Here is a 13,921-nt window from a genome sequence, read left to right on the forward strand (position 1 = left end):
GCCAAGGGTGGACATGTCCGATCCTCTGCTCCAACTTCTTCCTCCCGCGGCTCACGGCGTCTGCACCGAGCCCCGGCCCCGCGGCTCCTTGTCTGCTTCTCCGCAGAGGCGGGGCCGGGCACTGGCCAATCAACGGCTGCCCCCTGCGCCCAGGGCCCCTCGCCACACCCTCGGCCCTGCCCATCGGGCCGCGGTTGCCGTGGCGACTGCTTGGCGCGAAGGCAGGAGGTTGACGTCAACAGAGCCAACGCGAGGGGCCCTGAGGAAGGGTCTGGGGGGTGGGGGTGTGTTCGACCCCCAAACAAAGAAGGGGGGTCACACGGAGAGAGCCTTACCAACGACTCCCAAATGCAAATCCTCTGAAGAGACCAAACAAACAAACAAACCCGTACATTTGTCTAAGAAAGTGAAAAGCTGGCGGGCAAAAATATGTATGTTGAAGTTAAAGACAAATGAGAAAGTGGGAGACGAGGCTTTTCTGCCTGGGACACACGAAAGACCCGGGGCTAACTTCCCTAATAAACGAAGAATTCTTGGAAACCGATACCGTACAGACCAAATCGCGCCTGAAAAATGGGCAAAAAGGGAGGACCCTGGCAATTCACAGAAAAGCACAAATGGCCGACAGACCTGCGGGACAGAACTCATGACCCGACTTCCAAAGACCGAAAAACCGAGAGCGCGACTCGCGCGCTTCAGCGGCCGCTCTCCTCACGCGGCCGCGCGTGCCGCCGCCGGGCCGGTCCACCGCCGTCCAGCCGGACGGTTGATGTGCGGGGCGCATCGCCGCCTGAGGACCTGTGCGGCGGGAAACGCGGTGGCACCGCGCGGGACAGACGGCCATCGAGGACTCGGTTGTCAGTCACACCGTCGGTCAGGCCGAAGCGTGCAGCCACGACCCGGTAAGCAGTCCCACTTGTTCGTTTGTTAAGGGTGAACACACACGCGGTTAAACCTCTGCGGAAGCATGCAAGAAATTGTCAGCCGGTCACCTCAGGGGCCACGGGAGAGAGGGGAAGGAAGACGGAGGCGGGCTCCTGCCCGTCTCCAGTCCATTCTGCCGGACTCCCCCTCCAGAAACACGCGTTCTGCCGTGCGGTAGGCGCGGGGAGTCTCAGCGAGCCCCCGACGCGCGGGTGATCCGGCCGCCCCTCTCCAGGAATAAAGCGGAGAGGTGCGAGCGAGCCCATGCAGGCGTGCTTGGCGAGCGTCACTTTTTGTGAAAAACAGGCACTCTGTGGAAGCACCAAACTGTACCCGGGCAAAGCCATACCATGCGATTTTATGTGGCCAGCTAAAATGTAAGACTTGAATTTTAAAGGAAAAGATTCATGAGATATAATTAATTACAGAATGTACATTACCCAAGAGCATAAAGAATAGGATATCCAAAATGAATTTTTACATTTACACTTCGTAAGTATAAATATTTATAAATCAGTGGTTCCTGGGGATACTGGGAAGCTGCTGACCTGGGGCGGGGGGGCGGTGTTTGAAACCCCCCAAGCCTTCAACAGTCTCCGGCCAGCCAGCAGTGCCACATAAACAGAAAATCTGAATGAAAACGCCTTTGCTCTGCACCCTTGAATACTCCCCATGAGCACCCACAGAAATTCTAGAGGGACCACTGAGAGTGAATGCGGTCCTAAGCGTAGCGCAGAGGTTTCCAAATCTGGCCACGCACGTCAGGAGCCGCTGGGGGAGCTGTTGGACGCTGCAGGTGCCCAGCGTCCCACAGAGGTGTTTTTTCCGGAGCCCATAGGGGAATTTAAAGTCTGGCTAGGGTCTGGAAGGTGATTTAACACATTCAAGGGACCCCTCCATCCCCTCTCTCCTCAAAACCTCTATCTGCAACACAGGTTTTTCTCTGGATCCCGCATCATTCATTCCCATCAGATAGCACATGTTCTCAGAGGGTCTCCCCTTTCTCAGCACTCCCTTCTGGCACCAGCCAATAAAGCCTTCTTGATGGAGTGGTCTCTGTCACCGACTCAACAGCTTTACCGCACATTCTCTCCCCTTACCATGCCACACTGGGGGCTTCCCCCTTTCCACACTCCTGAAACTACTTGGCAATTTCAGCAGTTCTCTATGTGGCTAAGAAACTTGTTCTTAATCTCACTTGATCTTTCAGTAACATTCAACATCCTCATTAAAACAATGATAATAAAAACTCACACCATCTTATTTTCAGAGACACTACACTGCCCTGGTTTTCCCCTTCTGTTCTCTTAGTTGGCTTCTGTTCCCTTCAAGCTCCCAATGCTCAGAACTCAAGTCACTAGCCTTCTCCCTCAACATCTACTCCCTAGGCAGCAGTCTAACCTAGCCAGATGGTTTAAATGCCACCTGCATGCCAACAGCTCCCTCTGGCACAGAAGTCTCTACAGAAGCCCAGTCTCATATACCCAACTAGCTGCTTAACAGCTGAGTGCTCTACCAGGATGTCTAATGGGCAACTCAAAACACTGAAAACAAACAGTAATTTCCCTTTTCCCTATTTCTATAAACAGCACCAGTTGCAGTAGCCAAAAATCTTGCAATTGTTCTGGATTCCTGGTTCCTTTACCAACAACATTCAATTCATCAGCAGGTCCTGCTGGCTCTACATCCAAGATACACTCCAAATTTGTCCCCTTTTTGCTCTGCATGATAGTACTAATCATTACCCCCTAGGTATTAGCCTACTCACTTGACTACCTGCTTTGACTTCAAACCCTTCCCTCTAGTATTTTCTAGACAGCATCTTCTTTAACTGTAAATAAGACATCATGTTGCAGCTTGAATTACCTCCTATTCTTGACCCCAATCACACTTCAATATGTCTAAAATCCACACCATGAACAAAGTTAAAAGAAAAGGCATCAATATCTTTTGTCACGGAAGAATGTTAAATATTTGTGCTGTAAAATTTAATAATCTTTTCCTTCAGATTTCTGCTTTTTTATACCTTAAGAAATCCCTCTCCACGCTGAAATCATAAAGATACAATACCCTTAAGTTTTAGTTTTTTCAGGTTTAGTTTTATATATGTTCTGTGGTATGGATCTATTTTTTTATCCTGACATATATGTTTCTGTATGAGTGGACCCATTCCTAAACTCTAGTCTGTCCCGCAGGTCCATCTGTTTACTTGCGTGCATTAATTATTGGAGCTTTACAATATCTTGATATCTTAAAGGACAATTGCCCTACCTTGTTTTTCAAAAGTGTCTTTGGCTATTCTTAGCCCTCAACAATTTACTGAAACCACAAAAAAATTTAAAGAGAACCCAAAACATTTTATCATGACATCTCATCTTTGCCTATGATCTGTGCTACCTGTTTATTCATGTCTTCTACAGCCAACAACAGTACATTGTAATTTTTTCCCATAAAGATCTTGGTTGACTTTCGGAGGTCTTTTTTCCCATTACTTACCTAACAGGTTATTTTTGAGTTAAAACAGTGATAAAGCTTTTAAAAAATTATTTCATACTTACAGAAAAGTTGCAAAGATAATGTAAACATTCCTTACTCAGTCTCCCCTGATGTTAACATCTTACCTAACTTTGGTACGTGGTCAAATGAAGAAATTACCACTAGTACAAAGCTAGTAATTATACTACAGATTTGCCATAAATGTTTTCCTTCTGTCCCAGGATCCCATCCAGAACACCACATTACATTTAGTTATGTGTCCTTAGACAACTCTCGGAGAAGGCAATGGCACCCAACTCTAGTACTGTTGCCTGGAAAATCCCATGGACGGAGGGGCCTGGTGGGCTGCAGTTCATGGGGTCGCTAGGGGTCGGACACGACTGAGCGACTTCACTTTATTTTTTCACTTTCATGCTTTGGAGAAGGAAATGGCAACACACTTCAGTGTTCTTGCCTAGAGAATCCCAGGGACGGGGGAGCCTGGTGGGCTGCTGTCTCTGGGGTCGCACAGAGTCGGACACGAGTGAAGCGACTTAGCAGCAGCAGCAGCAACAGACAACTCTAGGCTGTGACAGATCCTCCGTATCTCCTTGTTTTTAATGACTTTAGCAGTTTTGAGGAATAGTGGTCAAGTATTTTCTAGAAAGTCTCAATTTGAGTTTGTCTAACAGTTTCTCATGATTTGTTTTGGATTATGGTTTTTGAGAATTATCTGCTATTGCTTTTTATATGTTGATTTTTTTTTTAATCCAGTGAATTTGCTGACCTGTCCTTGTTAGTTCTAATAGTTTCTCTCAGATTTTCCTGGACGATTTGAAAATGTTAACTGGTTTATGACAATTTTTAGATTTTTATTGACAATTATATCTCATTTCTATCATAATGCATCCTCTAGGACCTCTGGGGAAATATGGAATAAATCTTGTTCTAGACTTGAAAGGGGATATGTATCTTTTATTATCAAGTAAAAATGTCCACAGTAAGTTTGTTTGCAAACCCTCTTTGTTGGGGATTAAGGAAATTCCCTTTAGTTCTAGTTTTCTAAAAATTTTTTCATGAATACATTTAATTTTTATGTAATGACTTTTCTGTTATCTATTGGGAAGCTTATGTTATATAATCTGTTAATGTGGAGAATTAAGGCAAATTTTCTGATATTGAAATGTGGCATTTGTAACCCCTACTTGGTCATGATAATGAGGGTCTGATTTATATACACATGCAGCAGGATACTACTGAGTTATATTTTACTTTTGGTTTTTGCACCTAAGTTCTTATTCTACTAGTTTCATTTTGGTATCATGGCTATACTAGACTTATAAAATTATTTAGATTTTCTTCCTGCTTATATTTTTTACAACAGATCATAAAAAATAGAGTTTCTCATTTTTGAAAGTTTAACATAACTCACTATAAAATTAAATCTGAGGTCTTTTTGCATGAAATATTTTTTACTTGGTTTCCTTAGTTTTGTACTATATTTCTGCTTTATCTTGAGTCAATTTAGGTCATTTATATTTTCTAACAAAATTGTCCTCTTTACTTATTCTTCTTTTACATTTAATGTCTGTTCTCTATTTTATTATTTCCTTTTTTCTCTTTATTTGAGTTTCTTTTCCTAGCATCTTGAGTTGCACATTTAACTCATTTACCTTTAATCTTTCTTAATTTTTAACAGGTACATTTAAGGCTATTACATTCCTTTCAAGTACCACTTGAACCGCATTCCATACATTTCACTGTTGTTTGGTACTATATTCCATTGCTGCAAATAGATTTCCTCTTAGTCACACTAAGGAATGTATTTAGGTTTTCAAGTTCTTTAAAAGTCTTTTGATTATAGATTTCCAATTTAACTATATTATAGCCAAATGATATGGTCTATATGTTATTATTTGATATTTGTTAAAATTTCTTTTGTGATCTTAGGATGTAATCAATTTTTAATTGTTCAGTGTATTAGAAAAGAATAAGCATTCTGTAATTATCAGGTACCAATTTCTATTTATGTCCATAGGATCAAGTTCTGTGTTTACATTTTCAGTATTCTTATTAGTTTTCTGTCTGCTTGATATATCAATTCTAAATAATTATTTTTTAAAAAAATCTCCCATTAGCCTATGGCTTCATTCACTGCTCCTGGTAATTCTTTTTAGTTTTTGCTTTATGTATTTCAAGGCCATGGTTTTAGGTAGGAACAAGCTCATGATTTCCTGTAAATCAGATATCAAAGAAATTAATCTTGAAGTCTGCCTTCAATAGGGGAGTTAATCTGTTCACATTTTATGTTTCTGATATACTTGCTTGTTAAATGTGCCTTTTCCTTTGCTCCTTATTTTTTCCTTTCCTGCCTTCTACTGACTTGATCAAGTTTACTTTTTTTTCTCTTTGCTAATTTGAAAGCTTTCAATTAAATGTTATTTTATTGTCTGTCTTTAAATTCTTAATTATATACAAGTACTTATTTTTTTAAACAGAGTGTAAAATAATAAAGGAACCTGCCATACCTTAGCAATTCATTGAATTTCTTATTCCCACTTTCCTGGTTATTGTCTAGAATTTTAGCTACATATTTTTAAAACAAACCCAAAGCACAATTTTTGCAGTCAATGATTAATTACGTTTACTGATAATTTATTCTCGTTTCTTGAATTTTACTCCTCTTTAGGTTCTTTTTTCCCCCCTCATTATAATAAATCCTTAAATAAGCCTTTTAGTGTAGGGGGCAGTCTCTGTATTTGTGTTTCTAAAAACGGCTTTAAGATATTTTTTGAATGACAGTTTACTTAGGTATGGAATTGTAAAGTGACCCTTCTCTTCTCTTATTTTGAAGATATTATTCTATTGTCTTCAACATCTAACATTGCTGATGAGGTTTGCTATGATATAAATGTTCCTAATAGCATTGGTTTTTTCCTCTGTGGCTTTTCAAAAGGTGTTATATATGGATTTATTTTTGTTTCTCCTGCTCAGGACTGTGTGACCAATGAAGGTCTTTCTGCCATTCTGCAGAATTCTTGGCCAGTCTACCTTGGCCAATATAGCTTTTCTGCCATTTCAACTTTATTCTCTTCTCAACCTCCTAGAGTATATTTGGCCTTCTTAGTCTGTCCTTTGTTTACATTCTCTATTTTTCATGTACTTTTCTGAGTTGCTTTCTGAGTAACTCCTTTTTTGAACTGCATCCAATATAATGTTTACCTTGACGTGTTTTACAGTGGCCTTTTTTTTTTTCATGTGTAAGATTTTTAATCAGTGCTTTTTTATATCTACCTTTCTCAAATGGATGAACATTGTATGAATACTATTCTTTATCTTTCAAGAATCTTAAAGTTACACTGAAATTATTAGAATTGCATTTTTATCAGGAATGAATTTATCCTGACAGCTCATTTTGTTGTCTTGCTTATTGTTAAGTTTTCCTATGTTTAACTCAGTGCTTTGTAATTTTAATTTCTAAGTGTTTCTTAGAACACTTGGCTATCACCCCTGACCCCACCTATCCCTTCCCTCCATATCTAGCTTTTTTCCTTTTTTTGGTTGTGTCTTCTTTGCTGTAGAAAGTTAGTCTTGAGACAAGTTAAATGGGGGCTCTGTGCCATGAGATAAAGGGGTATGTTAGTCACTGAGCAAAATTTAAGCTCAGGCTGGGTGTGCTCTACATGGTGATGTTTTCACTCCTGCCACTGCTCTTAATGTAAGTTGAAGCCCTGAGTAACTATTACTGGCTTTTTTTCAGTCTCATTTCATGTCAGGAGAATCTCACCCCAGCCCCTGTTTGACACAATGAGCCTGGGACCTCAATATGCATGGAGTGCTTCTGGACCTTGTTACTCCCCAGCAGTCAAATTGTTAACCACCTGTATTTAAAGATCAGAAGTCCAACAGGTTCAGCTCTTCAACCCCACAGATCCTAGTTTTTCTGTTCAGTTTTTTATCCATACATTTCTAGATCACTGAAAGTTATATTAAAAACAGGTTGAGATGTGAATGCACCACTCACAGCACCATCTCAATCAAAAATATTATCCTTTTTTTAGGTGGGGGCAGGCACACTGCCTGGCAGGTGGGATCTTAGTTCCCCAACCAGAGATTGAACCCACACCATTTGCATTGGAAATGCAAAGTCTTAACCACTGAACTGCCAGGGAAATCTCCAAAATACTATTTTCTAAATTATCTACAGCAGTTCTCACTTCTTTCCCAAGGGTACAATGGGGTTTTCCTGAGGCTGTATGACATGTGGTATCTCGACCGAGTGAATGCTGAAGCAGTTGAGAATCTAGCTGTTTTCATTCAAGCCAGTTGTTAAAGAGATTTGTAAAGATGTAAAACAGTGCCACTCTTCTCAGTAGTCTTTTGCTTTGGGAATTATTCACATGAAATTTAAAACAAAGTTGCGTATATTAACATGTAATAAACTTACTACCTATTTTAAATTAATTAATATACATTTAAAATTTTAATTTCTACAACTATATATATTGATAGGTATAATCCACATAAACAAAAATTCTTTAGAGTCCTTAATCATTTTCAAGAGTGTAAATGGGTCTTGAGAAAAAAAAAGTTTGACAACCCCTGGTCTACAATAAATCTTTAACAGATTGGGCGATCTGGGTATTATGATCCCATGAATTTGCATAGAGTTTAGTACATGGTTAAGTCTCTCAATGAATGCTTACTCATCCATTTGTTAACAGATATTTGAGTGCTTTCTCTCTCTCTCTCTCTCTCTATATATATATATATATACACATAAGGACCAGTGGTAGGCCAGGTTCTGGCTCACTGCAATTAAATTCAAAATAGCCCCTGCCCTAAGTCATTTATTTGATAAGTATGTCTTTAAGCTTCAGTCTAGCTGGCAAGATACATAAAGTTGAAAAAATAAACCTTTAAAAATTGCAGTGAGGAGTCTGAAGAAAAAAACAGGCAGCTGCAATGAGGTGGAGAGGGGGATAGGTGTTTGTATGGCGGTTAAATAGAGCAGTCAGGGAAGGCTTCTGTATGGAAGAGAAGCTAAAAGTAAACTGTGAGAAAGAGCTAGCCCTGGGAAGAGAAAGGGGAGAATATTCTAGACAGATAAAATAGCAATATACAAAGACTAAAAAGGAAAAAAAAAAAAATAGAACAGACATCAGAATGCCTGGAGGATAGCAAGAATGGAGTAGAGGGGAGTAAAATGAGGTTTTACAGGTGTGCAAAAGCCAGTTCTTTAGGAGCTGGAGGCCAAGATAAAGATCTTGAATTTGATTCAAAGGTGATATGGAGTCATTAAAGATGTTTAAATAAGGTCTGACATAATCCACTGAAAGACGATTCATGTTGCTGTGTGGAGAACTAGGGGACTAGAGGTTGAAAACAGAGGAGGCCCGTAGACCGGTTAGGAGGCAGCTGTCTAGGCAGGATGAGAGTGCTCTGAACCGGCAGGATGGCAGTGGCGATAAGAAGTGGACAAATTCAACAGGTGTTTTGGAGACAAAATAGACAAACCTGCTGATAATCTGTGTATTTGTGGCAAAGGAAAAAGGCATCACAAATGATTCCTGTATTTTTGGTTTGAGCGGCTGGGTAGATGGAAGTGTTATTTAGTGAGTCCTTGAGTCACAGGTTTGGGGAGGGGAAGAACAGAAAATCCAGAGCTCTCTTTTTGATGTGTTACATTTGAAATGCTTACCCTCAAGCAAGTGGAGATGTTGAGTTAGGTACTCTGGAGAGGTCTGCTAGAGCTCTGACTCTGGAAGTTTTCCACACAGAGCTGTGAAGTGAACACTGTACTCTACAAAAATAAATTCAAAAATGTGTTCTTCAGTATTTAGTACTCTTGCATATTCAGAGCTGGATAGGTAATTATCTTAGTATACAAATTTGTATACAGTTCCTCAGTAATGCAAATCTAACCAATTTTCTTTGAGAGTGAACTTAATTGTTTAACCCCCTCTAGGAATTTCAAGACAACAGAAAACCAAATGTTCACATACAGGCAACCAACTCTATCACAAAAACTGCTTCTAAATTCAAATATTAAACAGTTAATTACACATAAGATTAAAGACAGGCAAAGGAGAACGCTGTCACAAATCTGATGTTAACAGAGAAAAATTCAGTGTCAAATCTGGCTGATGGTATTAAGATTCAGAACTATAAGAGTTTCTGTAGGCCAGGAAGGATCGCCTACCCACAGTTCTGCTCACACACCCCTGTCCAAGAGGGCACCAGGAGCCTTCTCTCACAGGAAGCAGAAGCACTCAGAGTCAAGTTATCACATGCCAAACAAAATACTTATTTAAAAAATACAAGGTTATTCACATACTTTTTTCTCATACTGGTTTGCCAGGCAGAAAGCTCTAATCCTGAACTGCAAAATGGCAGACACTCATTTATTCAACCATTCAATAAACAGGTATTATCAAAGACATCCAGACACTAGGGATAAAATGATAAAGGAGATGCAGTTTCTGCTTTCACAGGGGTGTATGGTTCACAGATGACACCAAACAATTATAAACAGCCACATAAATAAGATGAACGGGAAGCAGTACATGTGACGGCAACACACTGTGCCTAAGCATGTGTGTGAGGGAGTCTGAGGTGCTGAGGAAGAACACCGCATGTCTAATCAACAGCATGTACGAAGGTTAGGAGGCAGAGAGGAGTACGGAGAGCCATGCAGCTAGAATACAGACTGGCTTAGGACAGAGGAGGGGGAGAGCAGTCGGACCCTTCGAGGCCTTGGAGGCCACTTAAGGACTGGAGATCCCTGACGATCACAATCTCTAGCTTACCACAAAAATTCCCCCCAGGGTGACCAGCCAGCACTCGGATCTCACTCAAGTCTCCCAAAAAGTGGCATGATTTCCACTCATACTCACATGTCAACACCTCAGGATGTGATGAGAATGGTATGGAGAGGTGATCTGGCTTCTACAATGCAGACTGTCAGGCCAGGAGAGAACACACACTCTTATCTGGTTCATTTTGCCAAAGGCCCACCAAAATAAATCTGAGGAGAACAGGAAAAAGACCATCATTGACATAAAAGTAAAACATGAATCAGAAAGCAGAAAAACATCTGGAGATTAGAGAAACATTTTATAAATTCTACATATTTCACATAATAGAAACTTCCATAGCCATTAAAAAAAACGATGAGAAATACCTTATGGAATGATCTCTAAGATACACTGTTAAGTAAAAGTCAAGGTGCTGAACACTGAATACAGTATGCTTCTTTTGTTAAACAAAGAGGCAAACAATATATGTGTATATATATATTTGCTTCAATATACATGAAGTAACTCTGGAAGGAAAATACACAGAACTAGTGACATGGTTATCTACAGGGAGGGAAGCTGGTGCTGAGAGAAGGGGTGTGGGAAGGAAATGTTCACTGTGTACCCTTTTTCCTTTTTGAATTTTGGGCCACACAAATAAATTACATATTAAAAGTTAAAGCAAACATGTTAATATTAACCAAGGTTTTAGACAAATGATATGTAAATTTTAATGAAAATGAACATTGTCAAGGAAAATGCTGCTGCTGCTGCTAAGTCGCTCCAGTTGTGTCTAACTGTGCGACCCCATAGACGGCAGCCCACCACGCTCCTCTGTCCATGGGAGTCTCTAGGCGAGAATACTGGAGTGGGTTGCCATTTTCCTTCTCCAATGCATGCATGCATGCTAAGTCACTTCAGTAGTGTCCGAGTCTGTGCGACGCTATGGACAGCAGCCCACCAGGCTCCTCTGTCCACGGGATTCTCTAGGCAAGAATACTGGAGTGGTTTGCCATTTCCTTCTCCAGTCAAGGAAAATAAGAATTACTAAAACTGACTACCAAAGGAATAGGAAAAAAATTAGGAGAAATCTTCTTACAAAGAATTCCTATGTGCTAAGACTCTCTACTTCATAATTTCTATGCAAAGAGCTGACTCATTGGAAAAGACCCTGATGCTGGGAAAGACTAAAGGCAAAACGAGAAGGGGTGGCAGAGGATGAGATAGTTAGATGGCATCACCAACTCAATGGACATGAACCTGAGCAAACTCTGGGAGATAGTGAAGGACAGGGAAGCCTGGCGTGGTGTATAATCCATGGCGTCGGAAAGAGTCGGACATGACTGAGCGACTGAACAAGACTCTCTACAACATTTTAATAGCCTAGCACAACGATTTGCAACCTCACAGTCTCTATGAGATTAAAAACTAATATTTATTTAGCACTTCCTGTATGCAGGATACAGCATAAAACATTGTATTTGTAGCTCCTCCTTATTGAGATATAGGTGACCTCATGACCTGTTTTACATGTGAGCAAAGTGAAGGTCATGGAGTCTTACTCCAACTTCCAAAGCCAGCAAATGACTGCAGAGTCAGACTTCAACCACTTGTGCTAATATAATTTTATGCTAACAAATTGGAAAACCTTAAAGGAATGCATCACTTTCTAGGGAAGCAGAAATTATTTGAAATCTCAGTTTAACTGGACCTGTCCTTCAAATGCTCAAGGAGCAAATTATTTTTAGTTTGTACACATTGTTCCAGAGCATTTAAAAAGACAGAAGGCTTGCCAGTTTATTCAACTAAATTAGAAGAGTGGCCTCCAAGAACAAATTTTTTACAATAAAATGGCCATCTTATATGAGGCATTTGCTCTATGTCAAGTTTTAGGAGTCAAGTTCTTTAAAAATGATCTGGGTGCTGCTTGGGAAACAGTCTGGCAGTTCCTTAAACGGTCAGTTACCATAAGACCCAGAAATTCCTTTTCTGGGTGAAATGAAAACATATATTCACATAAAAACTTGTACATGAATGTCCACAGCAGCAGTATCACAAGAGTGATACTGAAGTTTCCAATTCAAAAAGTGGAAATAACTGCCCATCATTTGATGGACCCACTGTTTGATAAATGGATAAATAAAAGGTGGTATATCCATACAACAGAGTATTTGGCAATAAAAAATGAAGTACTGATACATGCTACAGCATTGATGAACTTTGAAAACATTATGCTAAATGAAAGGAAACAGTCATAAAGGCCCACAATATCGTATGATTCCATTTATATGAAATGTCCAGAATAGGCACAGACAGACAGAAAGTAGATTAACAGTTGCCTAGGTCTAGGGCAGAGGGGAATGAAGAGTGAGGGTTTCTTTTTAGGGTAATGAAAATGTGTTAAAATTGATTTTGATTATGGTTGCACAATTCTGAATGTATTAAACACCAGTAAAGTGGGTGAACTTTATGGTAGTGAATTAATTACATCTAGATGAAACTGTTATTTAAAAATATGCATCTGGGTGAGTGCTCCAAATAATCTTAATGAAACTAGAACTAATATACTTGTTTTATAGATGGGAAATCTGCAGCTCAGAGAGGATGACATTTATTCAAGTTCATAATGTGGTTGAGAGAGTCAAGACTCAAACCTAGGTCTTTCTGCCTACAGTGCTTTCTACTTCCCAACACAATTCTATGCAAATTAAGTGAGAATCTTCAAGAAATGGCCGCCTTGTTGAGAAACATAAACTCATGGCTAACAGGTTCACAAGGGCCATCTTCTAAGAACAAAAAATTCCTACAATACTATTAAACATTCCAAACCTAGAGTGAGAGAGAAGGCTGCCCATTAAAAAACCTAGCAAGTGGTTTTCCATCTCAAATAGGTCTGACTTTAATAAGAGTGCCCTGGAGGACAACAAAAGTAATAGCTGTCATTTATTAAACTTTTACAACAGGCAAGGCCTGGCACCAAGCACTTTATATGCATTAGTATGTTTAATCTTTACAGCAACTCTGTGAAATAGATACTATTATTATCCAAGTTTCATAGACCAGAAGTGAGTTACGGGAGGTGGGTAGCTTGTCCCAGGTCACATGCTAGTAGATGGGAGTCAGGAATCAAATCCAGATCTTTGAGACACCCAAGCTCTCACCACCGAATACACTTCTGTGCTATGAAATTTGAAAGCTATAATGAAATGGATCATTCTTGAGAGGAAGACAGATAATAAAAACTTGGCAAATATCAAGGGAGCGCTTTCTTCACAAAGTGCCCTAAGCCCTTGCCATTTTCCAGCAACTTTCTTCTCACTTCCAAGGAACAAATCCTAAGTTTTATAAATTGTACCATTTCAGGGGAAAGAGGCAAAAGTCTTTCATTTTAACAACACAGCACAGGAGTTTTTAACCCCAAATACATCTTATTGTGAAATAGTAACAGCTAATATTAATTGAGAATTTATATGTGTCAGAAATTTCTCTAAGTGTTTCATTAAGTGTTAGCTTACTTAATATTCAAGACAATTGTCTGCAGTGGGTACTATTATAATCCCTATCTTAGGGATTAGTTAAGAGAGGCACAGAGGTTGGGTGACCAGCGCAAAGTCACACAGCTAATAAACAGCCAGGATTGAAACCCAGGTCATCTAGCTCCACCCTCTAGCACATATTCCATTTGACGGATTCACACTAGCTGATAGAGCTAGTATGTGATTCGT

At 39.9% G+C, this 13,921-nt stretch overlaps 1 protein-coding gene across 5 annotated transcripts in view; it reads left to right on the forward strand.

The window, feature by feature from the left end:
- The first annotated feature begins 13 nt into the window (after positions 1-13).
- LOC133229777 (uncharacterized) overlaps positions 14-13,921 on the forward strand; it is a 78,619-nt gene continuing 64,711 nt past the window's right edge. For all 5 annotated transcript variants that reach the window (XR_009730643.1, XR_009730644.1, XR_009730641.1 and 2 more), the window contains exon 1: positions 14-902. Coding sequence is in view for 1 of the 5 variants with exons in the window: in XM_061386522.1 (XP_061242506.1) it covers positions 14-902 (889 nt within the window). In the remaining 4 variants the exon portion in view is untranslated. The remainder of the gene's footprint in view (positions 903-13,921) is intronic.

The sequence above is a fragment of the Bos javanicus genome, chromosome 18 (assembly GCF_032452875.1).
Source record: "Bos javanicus breed banteng chromosome 18, ARS-OSU_banteng_1.0, whole genome shotgun sequence".
NCBI lineage: Eukaryota > Metazoa > Chordata > Mammalia > Artiodactyla > Bovidae > Bos > Bos javanicus.